The following is a 26,975-nucleotide window of genomic DNA, read 5'->3' as shown; positions in this document are numbered from 1 at the left end:
TAGCATGCTTATTCCATACTGCATTTCCATAGCCATAAACTTTTCAAAACAAAAATTATTTGCACCAAAGCATGCAGGAAAGTTAATCAAAAGTCATCACTTGCCTTCCAACATATGCTTCTGAACCTGCAGTCTGCAAGCTCCAGCCGTAATGCCTTTTCCTTCAGCCATCTGGCAATGTCTCTTCGTTCAAATAGTGAAAACCACTCTTCACTGAAGAATTAATGAAAGACAATTAGTTTCACGATCTAAAGATACAAGGCAATTCACACTATGATGATGATATGTGAGGTTTAACGTCCCAAAACCACCATATGATTATAAGAGATGCCGTAGTGGAGGGCCCCGGAAATTTTAATCACCTGGAAGCTTTTAACGTACACCCAAATCTGAGCACACGGGCCTACAGCATTGGAATTCACACTATCTCAGCAGCTTTAAAAAGACCCTACAACACTTTTCCAGCACAGTCAGAAAACGCTGCCAATCGTAGTCGAGGCTCCTGAAAACACGAGAGCCAAACATTATAGTGCAGCATGCGGCTTGGAAATTACAATCTATTTTCAATCAGCTAAAAATCGATTGCTTCTCTCTTCCCAAATTATGCCGTATGCCCAAGCGACCCAAATTCATGGCCATTGGCTGATCTGAGCGTCATGCGATGCATAGTTATATGTTCACCACGGGAGTCCATCATATGCTGATGCGCTCTCCCTAAATCACACTCGATCAATAAAAAAAAATCGCACACATTTCCCCAAAGAGAACCCTGAGTAGTATGCGAAGCAGCAATGAGTCACTTTTAAAGTTTTGTAAATCCTTTATTTTCTTCTCATCATCATTGACCATCCAGTTTTCATATATAACTTTAAGCTCTGGAGGAATGTTCCTTTTTGAGTATAGTGGCCTTGTGGTTCGTAAAGTGTACCGTTAATAGCTCTCGATGCAACGGTTGCAGCTTGAAGTATAAGAATGCAATGTCAAGGCACATTTTCCTGACGATGGTAGGATGCTTGTTATGTGAAATGCACCGGAGAACATAATGGGACAACATGTGTTGGACTAGCCAGTAGTCATACATGACGTCCATCCTTATGTCCCCAGTGGGTACGAAGGGGTTGTCCTTGTATTGAGTTTCATAATTGCAAAGTCCGCGAAGCTAAAGTGGTACGGAAGCGACGGAAAGCGGAGCCAGAGGCGGCTCAGGTGTGTATCAGCGCTGTCGATGCCCTCATATCGGCAATGGCATTGGCAATGCCGAGCAAGCGCTGCTCTTGCTGCGCCCTTAGTGGGCGCGTTTAGTACTAGCAGTAGTCACTCCAGGGGGACAAGCCTTGTTCATAAGCTGCTTCGCATCTAAAAGTGATCAAGGTTATGATGTCAAGGTTATGAAGAAGGACTTTGCAGGCAAAGCATAAAACTTTGGTGAAGCTACACTAATTTGTAAAACAAGATTACAAATATTTATTTTTAGCATGCATGTCACAAAGTTGTAATCAAGTATTGGTTACAAGCAAAAATATCATTTTAGGTCAAAAACTGTCAGGTTGGCCTTCAGAAAGAAATTGGCAAGGCAAATACGGTAAGGGGATTGATGCCGTGTTAGGGGTTATATAATAATGCGGCCTGTGGGCTGCAGTTTGCCGAACCCTGGTTTATGACTTTTGGATGACACAAGTCAGAATGGCTGATGAGTAGATTTCAATTGCGAAAAATTGCCATTTATGCTGGTGAGCACATCAAAGGTTTGGTCCATGGCTGTCCTATCCAAGAACAAAGTGATCACTCTTTCATTCATCATCAAATAAAAAGATGAGAAGACACTCATTTTTGAATATTGCACAGAATTGTTTCTTATGCATATCTGCTTGTGCAGATTCTCATAGTTTGGCTAAGTATTTGAATTCTTCAATTTCGAGCTATTAACAGTGCTTAAACAAATATATGTATTCCACAAGAGTTTAAATCAAAACAAATGAGTTTGCAAAGTACAAATAACCTGGCCTAAGAGGTTACAATTTCGAAGAAATGAAGGCTGGAATGACCTGCCCATCGAAGGCGCCACATCGAAACCATCCCTTCATAGTTTACATTATATTTTTCGCCCTTCTATAATCTACTCTCTCATGTAACATCCCAACCAAGTACCTTTGACATAATAAAATGAATGAATTTGTGTGAAAAAGACGTGTTAGAAACATACAACATGCACACACACGAAGCACAGACTTCCAACTGCATTGAATGTATAGATTTATAAAAGTGAACAAGGTAAAAAAAAAAACACCAGTCACAGCGAAAGCTAGAAGAGCGGCTTTTCAGAGATTCTTTCTAAACGCTCTTTGGGTAAATGCTACAAGCGTACTTGCTGGGTACCCACTATGCCATAAATAATCATAATTTTTGTGTAGGCTGGCATTCACTCTGCTATCCTTTGTCATTCTTCGGAGAAGCGTGGCAACCGCTACACATTTGCAAGTAGTCTTGTGAAAATTTTTTGTGTAGTGGCTGACGATGATGAATTATGCCTGAAGTGGGTATGCACCACAGTCAATAGGTGATCAAGACTAAGGTTTTCTATAATGGGATGGAGCATTGGACGACCCACTCGTTACGCAATTGAATTCACATTGTGTTGATGCCTGGTTGTTCCTTTGCTGTTCTAAAACGCTTTATTACTCATACTAACACGATTCCTTTTCCAACATCAAGCCCGTCTAAGGCAAGTTTTCAACGAAGTTGAAGCATTGGTGTGACTCTGAGGTACTATAGTGGGCTAACACGCATGGAACCCAGGTTCAAACCCTGCTGTGTCCTTGGTGTTTTTATTTACTAAGTTTTTTTTCTTATTTCTTGCGATAGTGGTTGCGGACACTGGAAGTGGTGGCGGCGGCAGACAACTACGGCGCCACACGGGACCCTTGTTATCTCATAACAGCCTTCACTGTAAAACAGAGAAGTCATTGAGGCATTTTTAATTGCAAAAAAAAGGTGACATCTGTGTTAGTTCACCTTCATTACCTTTGTCAAGTAAAGAAAAAGATTTTTTAGATGAACACATCAGGATCCTTCTATGTTTATAATGCACACGCAGCCTTGCCACATTTCTGCCAACTGTCAGATTACTGGCGCGACTTCTCCTTGTTCACTTTGATAAATGTTGTACCTTCGAGAAACAAACACAGTTGGCAGTTCGAACTTTGTGTCTATGTTTTATGTTTCTAACGTGTTGTCTTGCTTGTGCAGTTTTAACATGTCTTCAATATTGATGAACCAATGAGGTTATAACATAGGCTTTATGACTTAATAGGGCCACTGCATTGCCTTGCGAAGTAATTTCGAATGTTTATAACGAGAAAACTTTCCACCCTTTTTTATTTTCCTCAGGAAAACTTTGAGGCTTGCTTCACCTAAACAATCTCTTTACTTTAACAAAGATCTGCAAGTTGAAAGCATAATAAAAGCGTTGCGCACCTGTACTTTTTTGAGCATGTCTGAGTGGTCTCTGCTCCTCTGAAGCCATTGCTGCTGTGGTGGCTGGCGAATGAGTCCAAGGAATCAAAGCCTGAGAGATACATCACAGTCTGTAAGTCCCATCTCGCATTTTCGGACATTAATCAATAATTTATGCAATGATGGGGCATACCACTATGCCCACACCCCGACATTCACATCAATGTAGAACACTTGGATTTCAATAATGCCTAAATTTTGCTTCTATCTCAATACATGGGATCACGAACTTGAGGCACGCACATCAAAGGAATCAGTGTATGTCAGTGCGCCTCGCATGCTCCAATTCCGAGAAGTTTCTATAAGCTGTGCTGTAACCAATTACAGACACATGAAATGTTATCTCAGCACCGCTCGACCGGAGTGCACCAACATCCATTCCTCGAAGGCTCAATGAACTGTTGCAAGAACAAACTCACAATTACCCAGCTCGTCTCATTTCACCAAACTGTGTGCACCTGTCTCAAACAATGCTGTTAATCACTACACCGCATATCCTGTTGAACAAAAACTATTTTGACAGCTCGGATATATCTCCACTTTTTTGTGCCGGCACCAAGTAACTGCTTCATCAATAAAAACATGTAGCAGCTCCTTCGTTGAAATCGACTGGAACAAGTTTCCCAGCGTTGTTGCTGCCGACTTGACAGTCATCTTATTCTTAACGTTTGCCTCGAGTTTTTCTACATCAGATCTATGTAAAGACTAGGCATAATTCTACCATAATGTCCTACTCTTTCATATAGTGAAACAGTACTGACACGATTTTGAGACCTTGCACGAAGGAAATTTTTTGTTTCCTTGGTCTCCACACAACGGAGCCTAATAACACATATAAAATATTTGGCTTTACAATTCTAAAGTTTTCATCATCGAGCATCTGCAAGCCAGCCCCACTTCAATGGACATTATCCCAATGAGTCAACACAGTTAAACTGAGTTTGTGAACTCTGCGTCCTGTATGCAGCCTAAATCGCAGAAAGCACTGTCAAAGTCACTGGAAGATGTCTCACTCGTTCACATGCAGTATGTTAATCACAGATCTGCTACTGGTGCATTGAAAGTCGCTGTCTCCCCCTGATGTCACACTGTGATGATAAATCACTGAGAAGCCGCCCCCTTGATATGAGAATCAAAAGTGTTCTCTAAAGTAGCGGCATTATAAATATATTCGGTAGACACCCAGGCACCACAATAACCTCGACACTGTTTGTAGGGTTCACAACAGAGCAGCAATCTGAAATTACTTAAAACTCTTGTCAACACTCCTTTAATACCTTTCATTTTTGTTGCAGTGAATGAATTTTTCATCACTCATTTCTGTAAAGCCCACAAGAGCCCTGAAAGCATATGAAAATAAATGAGTATATAGGCAAAAATGTGATAGCACTAAAAAATGAGATCAGTGACTTTGCTTTTTCCACAAGGGTGTGGCACAGGAGGAGATAACAGACCATATGAGAAACTGATTAAATATAATGCAGTCATTCAACAAAATCTAAAATACATACTAATGAAATATCAAGATATCAAGATCAAGATCAAAGGGTTCTGTGTTCACGGTAGCAGAAAATGTACTTTTAAAACTTGTGCCAATTGATTGTACTTTTTTCGTTTTTTTCTTCGTTGTTGTTTGTCAGAGTTAATTGCCTTACCTTCTTGTAATCCCTTCATGGCATGTCTATTTCTTTCTCCTGATGTATTCAGCATGTTTTATCTTAGTCTCTATATTTATTATGATCTTGCTTTGTGCATTTACGCTAGTGCCTAAAAATGCTACTACTCGTTCTTGTTTTTTTTAAATACCATGTATGCCTTGTAAAATATTAAAAGTCACAGTCAAGCTTTTTCCATTTTAATAACTTTTAACTGATGATACACCCCAAAAATCTTGTATTTATGGAAACAAATCTCTATGGTATTCTACAGTATTTCTTACTTTATGGTGGTTAGTAAAGTTCAGTTATGAAATGACTGTACATATTGTGTTTATCAAAATAGCTATGCATTTGAAAATTTATACTGCACCTTCTGCAAGGTATGTGATACATATGCAATAAATAGTATGTCTTCCAATCACGATATAAGCTGTCTTGTAATTGTACGTAGCCTACATCAAGATCATTGTTATTGATATGTACATTTTTAACAAATTAAATTGCCTTAATTTTCTTTGATTGTTATTAAGAATTCAAGATCACCTATGTTTACCCAGTCATATATATATATATATATATATATATATATATATATATATATATATATATATATATATATATATATATATATATATATATATATATATATATATATATATATATATTGCTATGATTACTTTGTATTTTGTTTGCCTTTGGCTACAAGTCTAACAAGTGTTTAAATATGGAAATAAATATCCATTCATTTCCATGTCCTTTTCAACACAGCAGTTGGCTTCCGGAAAATATCCTGCACCAGCCATTAATAGGTGAATCAACAGTCATTGTTTTTTTTTTTTGTTAACAAATACATTTTAACATTATACATTGCAGTTACACTGAATGTATTGCGAACATCATCTTTCACAGAGGACAAGGCAGGAAAATGTTTAAACATGAGGACAGCCATGAATTTAATTTCTATTCACTTGAGATGCACGTGTGTGAGCACATAATCACACTGCTATAAATAAGCCTGCCATTGGTGGCACTGATGTGATGCTGATATCTTCCACAAGTACGAGTCCATTATTTTATGTTCAAGCCTACCACACAGCTGTCTCAATTCTCTGAGCAAGTGTACACTCATGAGGCTTGGAAAAATGCAGTGTTGTGCTCTTCTTGTGGCCTGCTGAGGCAAGAGTGACAGCTAACAACCATAGGCAACAAAGCAACTAAAGCACAAGCTTTGTTTTCATCATCAGACTTCCACAAGGAGTCTATAGAACAGGTATGGAGCAATCATTACCAGGCTTTTGCAGCAAGATTTGCTCTCTGTTGGAGCCCATGCTACACCAGTTCCACGAATGAAAAACAAGTACCTGCTTCAATGGTCAGTCTTGACCACGAAAATATCAAGTTTGCATTGATTGCAACCACCACGTGTCGACGAAAGAATTCAGGCATAACTCACAGACGCACCTGACATTAATGTTTCTCACAGACAGTGCGATTATTGTTCAAAAGCCAGTAAGACATATTACTGATGCTGTAAGAAAAATTCCAAGTTTTTTTACAAATGGCTTAAAGAGATTGGAATTTATCGTGGAGTCAACCAATGAAAATGTTCAATCCCTCGACGTTAACCTTGTGTATTGGTTTAGAGCAGCGGTCTCAAACACACCTCAGCTGGCGGGCCACAGTCACGAACTTTAGTCCCACAAGCCAAGATAGTGAAGAAAGTTAGAACCAGGAGAGGGGGGCTGAAGGAAGTGTCAGCTAATGTTTGGCATAATAGTGTGAAAAATGAGAAAAGGTGAAAAAGGATGACACGCTCTATGCTGTCATCCCCTTTCGTGTTTTTTTTCCATGTTTATTTTTTCCGTAGAATTACACAAAAGATTATGTTGTATCAACTAGCCCAAATCACTACCCTTTTAACAACTAACATTACCATCTGAAACTTAGCCCTTCCCACAGTCCATATGAGTTACATTTCTAAAGGAAATTAGGCCACAATATTAAAAAAAAAACACACACTGTAACATCAATAACGATTGCCAGAATGATTAAACACTTTATACTGATTATGAAATACACTGTTTAGTTACATATTTGTATTTGAATGCATAAAACACATAGGTCCAAGCAACAGAAGCTTTGTTAAATAACTGAAACATAAGTTCACATGATACAAGTAAAATAACATGTGTATCCCAGTTTCGCAAAGTGCCCCAAATTATGGCAAATGCCAAACTGGCATGCGCATGCACGTTGCAAAGGCACAACCCGGCAGTTAAACTTCACTTCGACAGGCCCCTTGCGCTATCACCATTCAGTGTGCTTAAATTTTGAATAATAGCACGTTTTCGAGGCAGGCTTGCAATAAGCTCCTACATGAAGTTATACGCCATCATTTTCATATGCTTTCATGTTTACAGAAGAACGAAGGCCTCCCCCCATTACACCCTATATTGTGCAAGCTGCGTCCATTTAATCATTTCGTCCTCAGCTATGCCTCCCATCCCTTGGCATACGATGTCTTACCAAGCGGCACTGTGCATTGTGTAGTCTGCCCAAGTTCACTTTTTATTCTAAATGATGGAAACCCCCTGTTCACCCTCTAAAGCACTTTGCTCTCTCAACACTGTTTAAATTCCTCGTAGCGTTGCGTGATTCTTAACTTCACGAGTTTCTTTCGTATCTTTCAAGTATCTGCTCGACAGGGTAGTGGTGGCAGCAAGCAATGGTTTGACACTTCTTTTCGCTTCGTCTGCCATATGTGCTATAGCCATCCTCGTTTTAGGTGAATTTCGTTTTCGCGAGTACGCGTCTGTTTCAGCTATTTACCTACATGTACACACTCCATCACAGACTGCAGTGGTTGGTTCATGAGCGCTTTCTCTTGGCTATGAATCATTATCCTTATCATATCCGTAATCAGCCCTACTTTCGTGCTTCCTCGTTCTAGGTGTTCGTTCGCGAAGTTGGGAAGGAGCAATTCACCAAGCTGGAATGAAACTCGTGAAAAAATTACGTTGATATTTTGTCATCATAACGTTGCGATGACGTGCGCCCGGCGACTTGGAGTGGACTCGGCTAAAAGCGAATTACAACTCGCGCACCACGAACACTTGCAGCACATCACCATCCCTTAAGAGGCCCCGTTTCGGGAAACTTTTTCGTGGCTTTACTTGATTTATTCTGCCAACACTAGTCAGATATAAAAGGCTCATTTTCGATGTAATCGACCAGGAAAACTTTTTGTCCACGCAACGGGCATACAAAAAAGTGCTAAAGACAGAACACAATCATGGGGTTCGTTATACCAACACATGGCTCTCTCTTGAACACAAGTCTGCCTCCATTTCGGTAACATTCGTTATACCAACACATCGCTTTTCTTCATCACAAGTCTGCCTCCATTTCGGTAATAACGCCCTATATGCTACATCGGGTGTAGAGGGTAATCATTGATCGCGTGCACGCAGTATTTTCCCGACGCGCAAGGAAACGTCACAAGCACCGGATGACATCACGGACTCACCCAGTAAGCTGGTATCCATCATTGCATTTAACAACGCTGCCGCTCACATCTGCTTGCTCATGGCGAGACGCTGTGAACGCAAGCTGAGGAAGTTGTGGGAATCACCAGGTCACTCGCTGTGGACTTTGCCTCCAGCTGCATCGTTTGTACTATAGTTTGTACACAAAAATAGTCCACAGTGATCTGGTCATGTGGTTTTCATTGCACAACAGGTTACGGCCGCGCTAAGTAACCCGTATTCCGTCAGAAACACGTCGGACGGCGAAGGCTACTGATAATAAAAGGTAATTAAGAACACCGCACCACAACCACCGACCACAACACACGTCAAGACCATAAACAAAACAACTGCTGAGGCATGGACGGCTGGGTGGATTGACGAGGCTGTTCCGTTTGGCAACAGAGCAGACGCATCCTAAAGCACTATGCCTGAAATGCCGCTCTCTTTTCCATGACGACTTCTGCTAACATACTATCTCGGAGGTCATGCTTTTCGCCGCGTGTTGCGTCGTTGCGCCTTGTGAAGCGCTTGCCACCAAACCACTTTGCGTTGGCAGCTACTCTCAGAGGCAGCTGTGAGAACTTTGCTCTTTTACAAAAAAACGAGCGCTAGAGGCGCATGCCTACGCACCAAAAGAGAAGGGCAAATTTTGAGAATAAAGTAGCGCATTCGCTTACCACGGAGGAAACAAAAAACTTACTCCGTGTGGCTCACATTCCAGGCATAATGACTATAGTCGCTAGAGTAAAGTAAAAATTGATAGTTCACTATAATCATGACCTAACTTTTTAAGAAGCGTTAATAAAGCATGTAATAGGTGGATATGTGGATGGATGGTATAAGTGCCCTTTAAACAACCAGGCCTGTCCCAAAATTGTAAAAAAAACAAATAGTTTGTTTAATGTTTTGCTTGCTTATTTAAATTTTTAATACTATATAAAAATGGTAATTTACCGTCTACTTTTTCGCTCTTTATGGCAAAGCTGCAATGTGACGCAGCGGTGCGTCGAGCCCGGCGCCATTTTTGAGGTTTTCACGCAGCATGCGAGCCACGTGAGGTTGCGAGCAGACGACCCTTGCTTGCCACTGTGTTTATGTAATGGGTGTTGACAACGACATGTAATGGGTGTTCTGTGACGTTACCTGACTTTCGGTGCTCTCGTGTGTTGCATTTACAATACTGCGGCGTTGGAAGTGTCTCTACTTTTGCGTACTGTTCGGACTTGTACGAGCACAGCCTATGGTACGAATGACCGCGGGCAGCAGCACGTTCTGCAGTGAAAGATGCTCTTCGGAGACTACGCAAAGTCGCTCTCCGACCCCGTGCCCGATGGGCACATCACCAAAGGGGATAGACACCTTGGCGTTATCCGACGACTACTTCACGGACGTTGTAGGCTCTTCTTCTACTGTACACCGTGCGGATATGATCGGCTGTCTTGTTCACAGGGCAAACTTCGTGACGCAGGAGCAATTAAACGGCTACAGATCCTTGCGGACTCATAATTACGCCATCAGCGGTCTCGTTAAGCAACCACGGGGGAAGTTCGTCGTCGTCGCTGCAAAGGTAGGCTGTGCATGTTATATAGGTAGGCTGTGCAAAACGCTCTTACTCCGCTAATAACAGAACACCTTCTCTGCCCATCTATTCTTTTTCGAACCTTTTTTTTTTTTTTTTTTTTTTTTTTACTGTGAGCTTCCCTGGCCTCCATTTCTAGAGCCGATGCCGTACTCCCCCATTGCATTGCCGCCGGCCTGTTCTTTTTGCCTACTTTCGTATTAAAGTCGCCCATCGGAATAGTATACTGTGTATTTACTTTATTAATGGCTGACTTTATGTCTTCGTATAAGCGTTAAACCAAATGATCATCATCATCATGGCTCGATGTAGGCCTGTACCAACCTCATCTTGTATCTTTTGTTAAACTTTATTATGACACTTGCCACCCTTTCACTTGATGCTATAGTATTCCTTTATGCTGCCAGCGATATTCTTGTGCACAAGAAACCCCTAGTTCTCTTCTGTCAACTAATCCATGGTAGCATAGGAGGTACCCGTTCTTCAGCACTGTATTGGCCGCGAGATCGAGCAGAGTCGCCGCCTGGCGGCAACAGGCCGAAATGGTGAAGTGTGGATCATGACCTACTACACTCCTGACCTGCCCAGAGAGCACCTCTTCCAGCGCCCACGTTCTAGTTCATACCTTCTGCCGCTAGGGCCGTCACCTACGAGCACTGTGGCGCTAGTCAGCACCTGTTCGCTGACGTCAGCTTCAGTGTTCGTGGTCATATTTCGGCCAACAGAGCACTCATATTGCGTAATTATTATGCACTAATGAAAAATAATTTTGAAACAAATATTTCAAAAGTCATTCACAAATTCTTTGCAATTAAATGGACGCAACATCACATATGCTGTCCTACACTATGTAAGTCTACGGATTCTCGCATTTGTCCACCAGTGTGCAATAAATTTTTCGTCACACTGAACAGCTTACTTGACCAGTCATCTAAGTGAAAAAATAGTCACATATATGCCGGCTGTTCATCACGGAATGCAGCCGTTCTTACTCTAGCGCCGTCCAAACAGCCGTAAAGTAGCAGACGAACAGGTTATAGGTAGCGCCACCTACGGCGAGCGATTGAACGAGAGCGGGGACACGCGCTCCCATAGGAACCCCGCTATCTGAACAGGTCAGGAGTGTAGTAGGTCATGGTGTGGATTGCTTCTTGCGTCGTCTGCTAGCCACGTCGTGTTTCTATGCGCGCATACGTCATGCACGTTCTCAAAGTGTGGCTTGTCCGGTCATGTCAGCGCGAGTGCAACTGTTTTTAGGTGTGCCTGAAACAACGTACAAAAGCATTTGGTCTTTCTCGGTTGCTAATGCTTATCAATAAGATCGGCGAGTGCAACTTTCCAGAGGGCTGTTTATTTTCGTCGTACCACCTGTTCACCAGAATAATTTCAGAGTGGGTGCTGCTTTCTGTTTCTATCACATCGCAAAATGCTCTTGGCATCCTCCCAAACACGAGGACTATTAACTGCTGGGTGAATGCATTGTTTTATAGCGACTTGGTTGCAAAAAAAAAAAAAAAACAGCAGGCTCTAGGCATGCATTTGCGCGCAGTCGGTAGGTGCACAACTACGACACTGTAGTTTTAACGATCGTGCGAGGAGCCTTAGTTGTGTTCATCTGGCCGTTGTACCACTACATAGATATATTACTATTACATAAACTGTGAGGCCTCGGTACTTAAACGGTGCTCAAAAACATAGTTACCGTGCGCAACTGTGTGCTTAGATTAAAAAGCCCAGACATTGAAAATTAAATTAGACGGCATGCCCTTTATATAATGTTGCATAATTACAGTGATGATTTCATCTTTTTTACATTGTTTTCAGCGTTTGTGTGGCATTGTTCGTGACCGACGGAAGGCAATATTTTTTGTCTAAAAAAACTAAAATACATGCTTGTCCCATTGACAAGGCCATTGTTGTAGCACCGTCAAGAACGTAATCCATCGATGAAAGCTTTCTGCTGAACTCTTGTATAACATTTTCACTGGTCCAAGAACATGTGCGTACACGTGGTAAACGCAGAGCAAAGCGCGGCCAGCCACTAAGCTTTCCTGATTAGACTTATCGATTGTCCCACATTTAATTGTGAACAGAATGAGAAAACAAGATCACATGCGTATAAGGTGCGAACGGCTGAACGAATAGCACAGATATGCGGGCTTTCTACGATCTTTCTTTCTCTCTTTTTTTTTAATATGTAGATGACAAAGATATAACTAAGTAGTTCAGTCACGCTACAGCAGTGCGTAGCGGGCGGATAACCACGTACAAACAACACAGCAAAGACGTGATCTAATGCGAAAGCGTGAAGAGAGTCACCCAGGGCGAGCACCCCTAATGAAAGGCAGAATGCGCTTGACTCGCGGGTAATGTTAACGTTGCATAGGAGTCGTGCACCGATTCAGTAGAGAAGATCATGATATTAACAGTAAACTGTAGTCGACGCATATTATGTGCCGCCAATCGGCTCAGACCGCACGCAACGAAGCGACGCTGCCTATCCACACTTTCGCGGTCCAGTGCTGCCACCTATAGCCCGATCTAGCCGCGAACAGGCCTCACGTCTCCTCCTAACTTGGCTGAGCCCTATCACATGCCATTTAACACGCTCTAATAACTCGAATAGCACAGCAAGAGCAGCGTCACTAGATAGAGTTCTAGCGTTGAACGTAGCCAAGTTCAGATTTCAATGACGGCCTGTCCGGACCCAGAGATTCTTAGCGCCCTCCGCTGCGTTGCAGGTCTAGCCACCACCTTGGACAGTTGCTTCGCAGCCGCTGGGGACTGAAGGCCAACGGTTAATTGGTAGGTTCATAAGGGAGGTAGTGGCCAAATACTGCATCAGCGTGGCCAATCCTGCGCTGGTGAGGGAGTGCATTACCGGCAGAAGGTCGCCAGTGAGGCCGTACCCAAGACCCCTTTTTAACGGCTCCTTCACACGCTTTTCAAGTAAATATACGATTGGGAGTGGTCCAGCATCTGCATTTTAACCGAACTTTGTCATTGCATGCCAGGTTGCTGCGCTATATCTAAGTGGGGGGTTCTGTTGTACTTTCTTAGCGCTGTAGAATTCCACTTGACCGTCTATCAGCTGTCAACTTCACATCACTCGTAGCTCGCCTGGCCTTGTCTTGATTGTTTGAAAGTCCATTAAAAAAAGACACCTGGCGTGGTTTCGAACTTCTAACCTTGCGAGCTTAGGCCGGCTTAAAGCCTTTAGGGCCATTCCACGCGCTTCCCGCACAGCCGCAACGCACGTGCCCGGGACCTCTGCCGCACGCAAGACACCTGCGCACGAGACCCCCGCTTGCGTGCGCAGGGGTCTCGGCACGTGCGTTACGGCTGTGCCGTGATGTGACTGGCGCCAGAGCTGACGAGGGAGCGGCGCTCTTTGGATCTTCAATCAAGTAGCCGACCGGCCGGCTGCCTTTGTCCGCCAGGCATTGTCCCTCCTAGACGGAGGGTGAGACGTCGTGTCACCACGGCGCGGTAAGCCGTTCGAGAGAGGACAACAAATGCAGCATATTCCTTAAAAGAGACCGCGGCGGCCACCGCAAATCGCCCCGCTAATTAAGCGAGCAGTTCGGCGGACTCTTTGAAGTATGCTGTCATGAGCTTGGGACCCCTCGACCAGCGGCACACACACGACGAGGAAGAGCCCTGCTGGCACCACCTTGGATTGCAGTGATCACGGCTCAATATTGGACGTTCACGTGGGCCGTGCATGCTCTTCACCCTCGCCGGCTGTGTGTGATCTGTGATTGGACAGTAGTAACCTCTGCACGTGTTCCCTGCTCTAGGGATCTGGGGAGTACATACCCTTTATAATGAGCTACCCGGCTCATTCGAAGGGGCGCCATGTAGAGGAACGCCAGATTCGAAAGCTCGCCTTGTAAGAAGGAGCTCGTCATGTATGAGAGCTCACTAATTACATAATGCAAATAAACCTTCTTCAAGTCTCTCTTCCTCCTGCCTCGACAACTTCATCCCGGACCTCCGGTGCCTGTAAACCCCGGTCGCAACAACTGGCGACAGCGGTGGGATCCTAAACAGCGGGTAACGCGTGGAACGGCCTTCAGTGCCCTGGATGACCCTCTTCCTGCGTGTTTTTCCTCTTCCAACTTCTTCCTATCTCGCTCAATTTTGACATTGTTGGCTTCAAAGTGTTCCCAATGTCGGAGCTTTGCTGATTTCGAATGGTAGCACTCCTACTTTGACGTTTCCTGTCAACTGCCGAGTAGCGCGCTCTTGTTTTGCGAACTAATCGGCTACTTCTATGTGATTGTTACCTTGAGTGCATACGTCGTGGGCGGTTGGAGTGCATGAAAAGTAAACGCGAAAATTTTCTAACTGCTAGAGACTGGACTGGCGCTGCCTTTAAGGCTGTATCCTATTTTGTTGGCGTGGCGTTTTGGATTAGTAAGTAAAACCCTGGTAAACAGATATATAGTAGTAGACAGTGGTATTCAGTCGGGAGTAAGATATATGGTAAAGTTACATCTATGTCTAGCCGAATAACGTAGAATAGTGGATGAAAAGGTAAGGAGCTAATTCTTTCTAGTTTTGCAGAGCGTTGAAAGGCAAGGCTGAGAGTCGTCGGGGTTTATTAATTCATGCTGACGCTATACGGTGAGTGATGCGAACACGTCATTACTTTCGTACGAAGGTTCTTGCCTTTTCCGGAAAAATGGGAACTCTCCACCTATGGCCTCATTTGTCGTCTTCCCGTGAGCGCCCAACGCGAGGCGTCCCATAGCTTCTTGATTGATTGACATTCATTATCAATTGCATATATTATCAAATACACACCACGTAGTTCCCAAATTCTAGACACGGAATCGTTACACATTTCCGCTGACCTGGAACCTCCTCATATATACTCAATGTATCCCCATAACGCTCTGTGCTTCCTGTGGCATTCCTCTTTCCCTTTGCTGTTGAGGTGTTTGCTTGTACCTCCATTTACCGATCACCGTCGTTTACCAATACGCTGAGGTACTTAATTGTATTTGTTTACCCTCTTTATTCCTGGGTGTTGTATATGGACAGCGCCTGATCACTGGTATCATTGAATACCCGTCTGTCCTTATTTTGTTGCACTAAATCCAGCTCCTTCCCATTTGCCTATATCCGTCAGATTGGGCTACCACTCAAAGAAAACAACATCGTCAACATAAAGTAAACCCGCTACTCAGCCATCACACAGCCCTGTATGTGTGACAGATTAAAACCAATGTTGCTACCTTCTAGCGTTATTTCCACCATCACCACGTACAGCTCTAATAAAAGAGGGGATGAAGGACATCCCTGTCCCGGCCAATCTCAACCTTCTCTTTGCCACTCGTTCCTTCTCTTTTTATGCAAACAGTATTTTCTCGGTCTATCTCCCTCAAAAGCTGTAGGAATTCGTCACCCTATGACTCAATTCCTTTGAGCATATCCCACAGTATTTCCTGATTCACGTTGTCATACGCCCAGCTGGTGTCTGAGCCACGTACAAGGGCCTGTTTTCTGTTTTGGATATTTCTATACGCTTAGTATAAGAACAAATAGGCTATCGTCTAACCGTCTGTTGACTCGAAACCTATTCTGAGGTTATCCCAAAATATTCTAATGTCCTGTCAACGTTTCTATGTTTAATTTTACTACCTGCACCCTTTTCTCGCCTGAACTTATAGCTCAGTCCACTTTTTTCGCCAAGTTGTATTCGCTTCACCTGTAAGCAGTTTTCTTTGGCTTTCGACAGCACGTCATTAGTGCCATGTCTTAGTTCGTTAATGGGGCTGACGGGGCCGTGCACTTACGAGAACCCAGGGCCGTGCATTTACCAGCTTTGCCGTCGGCCTTTTCTTAGTTCGAATTCTCTAGTACTATAGCTTTTCCTCGGTTGGGCTCTCCGTCATTGCTGACCGAAGAAATCCCCTGGGCACTCTTTTTAAATGAATCGACTCTTTTGAAATGAATCGGATGTAACCTAGAGCTTCGTATCCTCCCAATCGACTTTTTTCTTGTGTTTTCGCTTCCCTCTCTCTTTCATCCCCTCTTCCTTATATTTTCTATCTCCCTTCCCCAGTGCAGGGTAGCAAACCAGATACTTGCTTTCCGGTTTCCCTCTGTGCCTTTTTTCATACCATCTCTCGTTCTCTCTCTCTTCCTCTCTCTCTCTCTCCAGTATGCTGTTGCATTGTTACATAGCTTCACACTATTTCACACTTCAACTCGCCTTGGTCACTTGAACTCGTCAGAATTTCCTTATACGAAAACTCTGTCAAAAGACGTGCTTTTAAATTAAAATCAATTTTCGCATGTCACGCCTACTGGCATCGACACATGAGACAACATCTAATTTTGGTGCCGTCTATTTCAACGCTGACAGGCATATTTCGCTTCAATTCGTGGAAAGGTTTTCTGTCTACACAAAGATGAAAGAAACCCACAAAAAGTATGAGTCATATTTTTTTGTAAAGCCAGCTTTATTTCGTCTGTAATAGCATGATACTTTGATGAACCATGTGTGAATGTAAATTCGCCCACAGCACTGCTGCTTAACGATTATGAATAGCTTGCACGTGACATCATATATACTCATCACAACGTGGCTCTAACATGGCTGCTTAGGTCATGACGTCAAGTCAATATAATCACGCGGTGATTAATCTCCATCAGTGTGACAATGACGATGCCGCTTACAGGTTATTGGGCCTCTATGCATGAATGACAAGGAAACCAGCATGCATATATATATATATATATATATATATATATATATATATATATATATATATATATATATATATATATATATATATATATATATATATATATATATATATATATATATATATATACATTTTGTATTGTGTAATGGTTGGTCTGGATCATGCGTCAAATGATGCAGCCCCACTACTGTTTGTGAAACACAGTGCATAGAACGGGCACTCAGCGATTCCCGTTCGTAGAGTTCCCACTGCTCCGCTTATCAAACCGCCGATGACGTCAGTGTTTGAGGTATACATGTAAGGTTTCACTGGTGTAAGTAGAATATTGTCAGTGAGATTCGCAAAGTCTGTGTGCCACATCCACGTGGTACTTTTTTTTTTTTTTGCTGCGTTCTATCGACTTCCCGCTTGTTACGGCAGTTGATACACGTGTGGTCTACAGCGAGTTCCGTCAAGGTGTTTTCCCCTTCCGATGCAACGACAAAGGCGCCCAATAAGCGCCGGTGGGAAGGGACAACGCTCCCTTAGCGAGGCGGGGCGTCCTCTATAGCGTGGCGCGGGTATCAGCCGCATGCTTCTTATTGCTATTATGGTAATTATTGCAACCACATTCTGATTATTTCTTCTAACTATATTATTTTAGACCTCGTTCGTTCATTGTAACCCTGTTCTTAGCGTTGCTAAGCTCGTTTTAGGCTTATATGAACTGCTTGAGCGTGATCACATCATATGAGATCTATATACGGACGGACAAGTCAGGCCCCTAAATTGCCACGCACTTAGAAAATAAACATGTTTGCGGTAACGTTAAGGTGGCTTGTGTGCGCAGCAACGTTGGTAGCTTGAATGATATTACTCCCATACATAAAGATTATTGAGGCTCCAAACTGCTGCTCATAAGCATGACATGTATACGTCTCTCATTCATTATAAACCGGGCAACACTATACTTACAACCTGTTGACTAATGATGTAGTGATTACACAAATGACCAGCAACACCGATTGAAAACATCCTGCTGCTGATACGCCGTTGTGTTTGTGAATCAAAGTCTTTTCTGGTTGAACAGGTGCAGACAGCGGCGACAAGGAAGACCTCGGTGTTGTCACTGGACTTTCTTGTTGTATTGCGTTTTTAGAATGGCCCTCCTCTGTTGCTTCGTCTTCCTCGTTCTCTTCTTCTTCTTCCTCTTCTTCTTCGTCCTTCTCCTCTTCATCCTCTTCAACCTTTATCTTCTCTTCCTCCCCTGGTTCCCTGCGAGTACCACAGCAAAATGCAAGTGAACAGAGTGAAAGCTGAAGTGTTCAGAAGGTCGCTTCTATGAAATGGTGCACCTGCTTCCTAGATTTTTGAAAAGGCCCAGAATATTCAAAGCTGGTTTTGGAGGGCCTGCTGTGCTAGCAGAGAACACGCGATGTAATGCCTTTTACCCGTGGAGCTTTGCTCAAAACCGCTCAGGGCGCAGAACACAGCCTGCCACTGACCGAGGGAACGGGCGCACATGCCTATTGTTTTGTCTTGTCTTGTCTCCTAGGAGATCTTGAGCTATTGATATGCATATGTGAGGAACGCACGTGGTTTTCCGCCTAGTCGTCTTCGTCAGCCTCGGCGGGCGTGGCGGAGATTCGAATTTTGAGCGAGGCTAGCACGCACAGGGTGGTCATCACCGCCCCGCCCGTGTCACTCCCTGGATTCTCCCGTGGCCGCGTACCGCCTTGGCTGCCAAGGTAAAGACGCATTACGCGCATGAGGTGTGCCCACGCAGGCTTGACATCAACGTCAGTCAGGCAAGAGGTCGTTCGTTCGATTCCGCGCGCGACTCGCTTGCTGGATTCCGTGCCGACTGGTTGTGCCCTCGCGATCTCCGACGTCAGCGTAGCTCTGGCCGACTGGGCTCGCTCTACGCCATCTCCTGACGCCGACAAGAGCTCTCGCAAGTGGTGCCCCGTCCTCGGACTCCTGTGATCGCGTTTCCATCTTTCCTATCTCTCCTATCCCCTCGATATGTCGTCGCTCTCACGCTTTCACGCTTACCTCATCCCTCTTTCTCTCTCTCTACACCTTTATTCCTATCCTCTTAATCCCTCCTCATCCCCATCCCTTTTGAGCTACTGTTGAGGTGTCGCTCCCTGAAGCAGACAGTTACGGGGCTCACTTTTCTTTTCCTTCTTACAACATAACCACTCCCCCCCCCCCCCCCCTTGGAACGTTCACGTGGATGCAGGTTCGTACTCCGACCCGGTGTCCTTCGATGACGTTGGCGTGTCTCGCCGTGTTCGAGTGCCACGCTAACCTTACCAGTGAATCGCGTGCATGTTCTTCCGTTACCCATGGACAGAGGCCAAAAAATGTTCCAGCAGCGCGTGATAGGGGATACTGAGCGAAATTTTTGCCGTAAAGATTTGCAGCCGTACTAAAAGACCGTGTGCTGAAACCGATAGATAGGTAAACATATCAGGCAGAAACTCGCGGAAATCACTACTGATTTTTTTTTCCAAACTTCTGCGCCTAGCGGCCACGGCGCGAACTGGAGGAGGCGACGTTTATGCCCCCGGAATCGGACGTGCCCATTGCACTCGCACTTTGCCTGCTTGCGTGCTTTGCTCAGCGGGTTTTGGGACGTAAAGTAGAGGTGGAAAAATCAAAGAAGCTGGAGAGAGCGCGCCGCTAGCCCGCCACTGTTGCTGCCTGAAATCACGGCCACGCTTTTACAATCCTCTAAAGTTAGAGCCAAATATTCAAAAAAATTGTGAGAGAGTGTTGAAGCAGGCGTCTCAACCGAGTCGAGTTTCAATGTTTTTATCGTTTTCTCATATATTTGTTCAGTATATCTATTCCGTAACATCATGCGCAACCTATTAAAACACAATCTAAAACTGTAGCGGAAATACTTATACCTGGGGTTTTACCGTCGAAAACCACTATGTGATTAATAAGCAAGCCGTTGTAGAGGTCTCCGGAAATTCGTTCATAGCCTAGAGGAGGCGAAAGAACGAAAATTTAGCAAATACGTGTATTTACCACCATTCCCGTGCTCGCTGATGCGCCGTGCATTGCAGCTCCCAAATATACTATATCGTGCAAGCATCGTGTACATGATTGATTGATTTGTGGGGTTTAACGTCCCCAAACCACCATTTGATTATGAGAGACGCCGTAGTGGAGGGCTCCGGAAATTTCGACCGCCTGGGGTTCTTTAACGTGCACCCAAATCTGAGTACACGGGCCTCCAACATTTCCGCCTCCATCAGAAATAATCATCGTGTACAGGCAACGTCAGTTTCGGTTGCAGTGGTTTACCGTTTGCTTTTAAACAACGTAATAAACATTACGTGCGTACGCCTATTATTGTGCAAGCTCTAGTCAAGTGGTGGCTCGGCTACTGTAGCAATACCTCCGTAACCGTTATCAGTGGTATAACGCTAATTATGGCATCGTAGAGTGCTCGTCGCTTCGCTAAAAATGAGCTCTATAGCTATTTCTGTAACGTTTGCGCCGATGTTACGTATAGTACCACGAGCTACTCGCCAATATAGTCGACGTATATGCCTGGTAAGAACCCGATGCGCGCACGATCACTGAAAGTACACGAACGAATCCACCAATAAGTTCCACCTAAGGGGCACCTGCAAGCGCCTATCGATTCCGTTATAAAGGGCTTTTTCATTCATCCCCTCGTAACTCTTATCTTAACGCACTCGCAAGAAAACAAGAACAAAACGCGGCGTACACGCTCTGCTATTTCCTCACTGCTTACAGCATGACTACGCGCACAAGCTTGAGCGTGTTGGTGTATTAAACATTGGACAGAACACAATGCAACCGAAAACGGAGTGCAATTGAGGAACGACACACACACACACACACACACACACACACACACACACACACACACACACACACACACACACACACACACACACACACCGCCTTCTCCCCATATATACTCCGCTGTGTTCCTCCCAATGTCTCGGGTGAAATTGATTCCCACAATGGCGTGGGATCTGCCAGAATTTGGTCCACTGCGTCATGCAGCTCGATTTTTCGCTCACAACCAACGTCGCCGACGCCGACACACGCATTAACAACGGAATCGCTGTGGACCGGCTTTTTCTTTTTTTTTTTCAACGCCATCGCGTTAAAGACAAGAAAATTGTGTGAGTCCTATCGAATTCCTCCGGTTATACCAGCTGCTTTTCCGCACGCTGGGCAAAATTTACGTCCCGACTTCCCCGATCCATCCCCACTTATCCGAACAACATGTTCGTACGCACTTTTTGATGAGGAAGTGTCTCCAAACGTTGCAGATGTCGCGATTCGGCCCCAGCTGCCTCGTGGGTCCGTTCAGGTCCACTCTTACGTACTCGGGATTGACCGATGTGTAGAGCGGCCAACTGTCGTTCGACAGCGGCACCGTTGGCTTCCTGCACGAATAATAAACGGGCGTTGACACAGTCATACATGCGTGGTGAATCAGTTGACAAATTAATTTTGAACTGAGTTAACGGGTCGTTATTTTGCGACACGCGTCAACACTTCGTCAACTGAACTCGCTCTCGGTCGCTCGCAAGCACGCGCTTCAGATTGCAGGAAAAACAACCAGAAAAAAAAACAACCAAGCAAAAAAACACGATCATAATAAATGTGAATAGTGCCATACGTGACGGCTTCGTTTCACCATACACACATCAAGCAGCTATGCTTAAATGAACAGCTCACATTGTACTGTTAAACAAGAGTGCTTAACTCTCCTGCAAGATATGTGCTGTATGAAATAACAAATCACTTCTTTCTGCTTATTAATATGTGTATTTAGAAATTTTCCAAATATGTTTCATCCAATTTTCGCTTGGTTTTTGTTATTCTGATTTGCTTCGAGGCTGAAAATCTTACATTTGCAGGGCCCTTGAAAAACGACAGTTCTATCGCAGCAGCACTATATGGGCAATAAATAAGTGAAGCCCGCACGTCGCTCAGCAGAAAAGTCGATGCATTGCATGCGTTTTTTTTTTGTTTTCGGTTATTAATTCCTCGCAATCTGTGGAAGAGGCTGCGAAAATGAATTGTGACCGCCAGCGGCCTCTGCTGTCGAGACGCGTCCGCCTTCGAGCAGTGAATGAGGCGAAAAAAAAAACAAAAAAAAACACGGAAAACATATGAATCTAATTTGGTCCTGAAGAGCCCCAATTAGGCACTCTTCGAAAGGGGTTCCGCCGCAGTTGCTGGCCACGCTTAGGTCGGTATACTGTATACACACACCGCGACGTGTACGGCGACCGTGTCAAGGCGATCGCGATAAGACGATGTGATAGGATCTCTCTTTTTCCCGACGCGATCCTTCACCTTGCAACAGCGCGCGTCCTGTTATGCATCCGGCGACGCCTTCTAGTGGATGGAGAGCTATAGAGCTATAACCTTGGAGTCGGTCATAGACCGCGGATTACGCTGCGCGTGCGTTTCGTCATTATAGCTTCCCAGAGAACGTCCGTATAATCCGGTGAAATCTGCACAATCTCAGCAGACACATGTAGTCTCTGAAAGAAATAATTGTTCGGCTAGTTGGTCGTGCGTAACTGGCCGATAGCGCCAAATAAAGCGCGCGTCTTTCGTCTTCTTTCTTGCGTTCGTCGGCTTTTATTTTAGCGCTAATATGTCTCAGCCAGTCAGCAGACACGTTGGTATAGCAAGCTGTATGCAGACCAGATTACTGGTTAGAGGTAAAAAGGAAAAAAAAGTATTTTCCTCGTACTACTTGTTAAGAGTCATCGATGGCGGTGGTGGCGGCGTCGTCGTACGCGGAAAACCCGGCGCAGCTGGATGACGGAAAAAGAGAACCTCGATGGTGTACCGGGTCACACAACAAACAAAATGTTGATGTTCTAACACTATGTAAACAAGACTAAAATGCTAAGCCTATTCTTATAGAAGGCTATCAACATAAAAAAAACAACATAAACCAACATGAAAACAAATCTAAGCGACATTTGATTGTATATGCTTCTGTTATTGCACTTTCTTTCCCGTGTTATATAAAAGTGCCTTTCGGTTGTATTCTGTGGTTTCTGTATGCTTATTATTAAATTTATTCATTACATTTTAATTCCTATGGTATTAATATGCAAACGAAATGCTATGTACTATTCTACTCTACTATGCGGTACGTGTAACATGCTTTTCACTGTTGCGCTAAGAACAACTTCACGATTGTCTCTGCCTGGGGCACCGAAGCTTTGTCAAGCCGATGTACTCACGTTCGGCTTTTTCTCCAGTTTTCCCTTTTTCACATTATGTACAGAATTGTGAAAATAAAAGATTTTGATTGATTGATTGATTGATTGATTGATTCATTGATTGAGTGGCATGCTCATCTCTGTGCGCCGTCTATATACAAAAACTGGTGCTCGTGATTAGAAAAGTTATGCACAGAATCTAAACCATCTACCATTCACCCCCGTCCACGCTCATGCGCTCAATGTTTGGCTCAAAACTCGAATAAAATAGATTGACCTTCATTTCCTGTTTATCATACCATGGCTAAACTGGAGAGAGAGAGAGAGAGAGAGAGAATATTTTGACCTACCCTGTCTTGGCGAAGGCCGTGATGGCGGCAATCATGTCGGTCATGAGGCGCTCCTCCTGGTCGGTGTGTTTGACGGCGTCGTAGAGAGCCCGGTCGGGAAGCACGGCTTCCGTGTAGCGGCTCTCGTCTCCGTAGAAAGACAGCGAGCCGAGCACGAAGGGAATGTCGTCGCCGTGCGTGGCGCCGTACCAGCGGGGCCACAGGCTGTAACTGGGCCGGTGCGCGAACACGTAGCGGTAAATGGGCAGGCCCTGCTCGGAGGCCACTTCTGCGAAGAAGTTGGAGGCACACACGAACAAGCCCTCGCCGGCCGCGTCCTGCAGAGTGCTCAGTATCGACTCCTTATCGCCCGGATGGTCGTTGGGGAAGTACGCCTCCGTGACCTCCTTGGCCGAGCCGCCAGGAATCTGTTGGGCGAAACGCGCTTTTGAAATAAATACCTTATAGCGTGACTTGGCAACACTGTTCGTGTCAAGAAGCTGGTCAAGATCACTTAAGACGTGCGTTGTGTGCATTCGGTGCCCGCTAGTTTTCACTTGAAGCGCGTTTGTTCGGCCAGCTCATGGAGAAGGTTTGAAAACCAAGCTATTCTAGCCGCCCGAACAAAACGAAACGTTAAGCACTAAAACCTGTCGCGAACTTTTCGATCACGTGTTGGGCTCACACACAGTGGGCCTAAATCGTGTTGTGCAATACCAAGCGAGTAAAGAGAAGGCGGGAATGTTCACCTTGAGTAGAGCGCTGATGATGGCCGTGGCAGTGGTGCGGTGGTCGATGTCGATGTAGCTTCGCACGAAGGGCGCCAGCCGGAAAGCGATGTCCATGAACAGGGAGCCCTCGTCCTTCATAGTGCCTATCATCACCTCTGTGCTGCGGATCTTGTTGCGCCAGGTGCTGAGGTAGGAACAGTCGTTGGGCACGTAGGGATCACCGCTCACCGGCGCGTAAATTGTCTTTCGCGGGTCCACCCCGTTCAGCAGCCGCAGGAAGTCCTCCTTGTCGACTTTCCGGAGACAGTCCATGACTTCGGAGAGTTCGCGGGGCCTCCAGCCGACGCAGTTGACGTGGCGCGCGAGGCTCATAACGATGTCGACCCCCTTGGACGCTATGGTGAAGACGACGTTAATTGGGCTTCCGCTGAGCATGATCATTCTCTTGAAAAGGCCTTCGCCGTAGGGCGACACCGAGTGTAAGGCCGCCGATATGGCACCGGCGCTCTGGCCGAGCAGTGTCACCTGCTTCGGATCGCCGCCGAAGAAGCCTATGTTCCGCTGGACCCACTTGAGGAGCAGGTTCTGGTCCCAGATGCCCCAGTTGCCCGCAAGCTCGTCCGTGTCGGACGACAGAAAGCCGAACACGTTGAGCCGGTAGTTAAAGCTCACGAAGACCACGTCGGAGTGCGCCACCATGTTGGCTCCGTCGTGGAGAAAGATGGCCGAGTCGCCCCACTGAAAGGCGCCACCGTGGATGAAGACGATGACGGGAAGGTTCGCCTTGCAAGAAACGGTGTCCTTGCAAGGCTTGGTCGGCCTCCACACGTTCAAGTAGAGACAGTCTTCCGAGTTGAATAGCCCGTAGTACAGCGTCACATTGTCCGTGTGGAAGTGGTTCGTCTGGGCGCACGGCGGGGGTTTCGACGTGGCCCGGAAGGTCCCGTTCCAAGACCTCGCCGGCACGGGTTTGCGGAAGCGCAAGTCATCGACGGGTGGTTCAGCGTATGGCACGCCGTAGAAGGCGTCCACTGGCCGACCGCTCACCGTGATCGTCTGTCCGCTCACGAGTCCGCCCTCTGTGCGCACGACGGGCGCATTTTCGGGAAGCGAGGCTACTGCTGACGCTAGCGCAAACGACAATACGGCGCTCAGAGACGCAGCGTTCATCGCTCCCGTTCTTTGACTGCGCGTCAACTTGTGCCAAGAGAGGCCTATAACGGAGCACGCTCTCCACTTTTTTTTGGAACCGCGCTGCTGGGGGGGGGGGGGGTGTAGGCGAGGTGCCTGCTCTGCATTGATCGCGCATGATAAAGGTGAACGTTTGCCAAGTTGATTGCTTGTTTAGTGTGCCTCCATTAGTTTGTGGCGCGACGACTGTTATCGGCCGACTTGATCGATGGAAACTTGTAGATGGTGATATGCGGGCCTGTTTTATTATCAGGGGTTACATCTGCGGGCTACTTTCCTTCCACGAAAGAAAGAAACGTGCAGAAACATGCAGCGCGGCGTGGAATATTTGTCGATAAAATAAAACCATCGATGTACTTACTATTATGGGGAATCAACCGTAATTTATTGTCACTGTCTGACCGTTTTCTTCGGTTGAGTCCGCAGATGAGGTGCATTCAGCAATACACACCTCATGATGTGCCCCCCGGTGGCATCAGTGTTTCCATACGGTGGTTAGAATAGCGTTCACGTATCGTTTCTTTTTCTGTTTGGGGTGGATGGAAGATGCTGCAGCTTTGGTCGTGCAGGCAGACGCCGCCGGTGACTTGAAAAGCTGCGCGTCAGCAGGCGTGGTTGCAGACATTCATGATGTTCTGAAGCTATGGAGAATCACGTGGAATCCACTCGGTTCCGCGAACCACTGCACCTATTGGTGGAAACGGGACAATAGTGCCGAGTAAAACAAGCTTAGCGTTTTCATTCATGAAAATAAAAGGGCGAAATGAAAGTAGCTTTAGAGTATATGCGACATACGAGCACACATAGGTCGGCAAAAAATGTTAAACTAACTCAGACTCACTCATGAAATATATTTTGCCCCTAGGACTCGCCCAGACTCACACTAACTAAAATTTTTCTCACGTAGACTCGCTCGGACTCGGGCTCATTACAAGTTTTTAACCGAACTCGCTCGGACTCAGGCTCACTACATTTTTTTAAGCCGAACTCGCTCGGACTCAAGCTCACTGCAATTTTTTTTTAACCGAACTAGCTCTGATAAAGGCTCACTATGATATTACTTACTCGGACTCGTCCCACGGCTCGATCTAAGTCTAAGTGAGGCGACTCGCGAGTTATTTAGTGTATATTAAGCTTTTCAGACCAAAAACAGCTCTTCAAGAGTAGCACCTTGCATAATCGATTCCCACTAGGCACCTCTTGGTTTCTCACATTTAAATTCGAGTTATGAGCAGTTGTGATCCGGAACATTTTTTTATACAAAGAGATTAAATATAATTTTATTAAGAATTCCCGTGAAACGCTTGGAAGTGGAGGCACTGCATCCGCTCAAGTCTTCACCCGCTCAAGTCTTCACCCGCTCAAGACTCACACCTCTGGTCAATAAATATCGAGTTGGCCTATGAATGCTACTCCGTTGAAGTATGTACAAGGGTATAAACGCTAGCCAGCGTAAGGCTGATAATAATGCAGAAGTTCAGTAGTTACCACCATAGAT

The 26,975-nt window shown here is 45.2% G+C and overlaps 3 protein-coding genes across 5 annotated transcripts in view; 1 reads left to right on the top strand and 2 right to left on the bottom strand.

Moving 5' to 3' along the window:
• The window catches only part of TBC1D5 (TBC1 domain family member 5), a 32,082-nt gene extending 22,848 nt beyond the window's left edge, over positions 1 to 9,234 (bottom strand). The window contains exons 1-3 of one of the 2 annotated variants that reach the window (XM_075892523.1): positions 8,698 to 9,234; positions 3,475 to 3,565; positions 105 to 213 (exon numbers count right to left, since the gene is read on the bottom strand). In XM_075892523.1, coding sequence (XP_075748638.1) covers positions 105 to 213; positions 3,475 to 3,565; positions 8,698 to 8,719 — 222 coding nt within the window. In that variant the 5' untranslated portion in view covers positions 8,720 to 9,234. The remainder of the gene's footprint in view (positions 1 to 104; positions 214 to 3,474; positions 3,566 to 8,697) is intronic. The other variant, XM_075892522.1, reaches the window with a different exon arrangement.
• Positions 9,235 to 9,827: 593 nt separating this feature from the next.
• LOC119172579 (uncharacterized) overlaps positions 9,828 to 26,975 on the top strand; it is a 116,482-nt gene continuing 99,334 nt past the window's right edge. Inside the window, exon 1 of the mRNA XM_075892518.1 lies at positions 9,828 to 10,265. The gene's annotated coding sequence lies outside the window, so the exon portion shown is untranslated. The remainder of the gene's footprint in view (positions 10,266 to 26,975) is intronic.
• The window catches only part of LOC119171869 (acetylcholinesterase-1), an 82,027-nt gene continuing 72,179 nt past the window's right edge, over positions 17,128 to 26,975 (bottom strand). For both annotated transcript variants that reach the window (XM_037422731.2, XM_075892521.1), the window contains 4 exons: positions 24,305 to 26,165; positions 23,577 to 23,983; positions 21,271 to 21,420; positions 17,128 to 18,250 (listed from right to left, as the gene is read on the bottom strand). In XM_037422731.2, coding sequence (XP_037278628.2) covers positions 17,947 to 18,250; positions 21,271 to 21,420; positions 23,577 to 23,983; positions 24,305 to 25,456 — 2,013 coding nt within the window. In that variant the 5' untranslated portion in view covers positions 25,457 to 26,165 and the 3' untranslated portion in view covers positions 17,128 to 17,946. The remainder of the gene's footprint in view (positions 18,251 to 21,270; positions 21,421 to 23,576; positions 23,984 to 24,304; positions 26,166 to 26,975) is intronic.

Source organism: Rhipicephalus microplus, chromosome 4 (assembly GCF_043290135.1).
Source record: "Rhipicephalus microplus isolate Deutch F79 chromosome 4, USDA_Rmic, whole genome shotgun sequence".
Lineage (NCBI taxonomy): Eukaryota > Metazoa > Arthropoda > Arachnida > Ixodida > Ixodidae > Rhipicephalus > Rhipicephalus microplus.
Note: the sequence above shows the minus strand (reverse complement) of the source record. Positions and strands in the feature narration are given on the sequence as shown.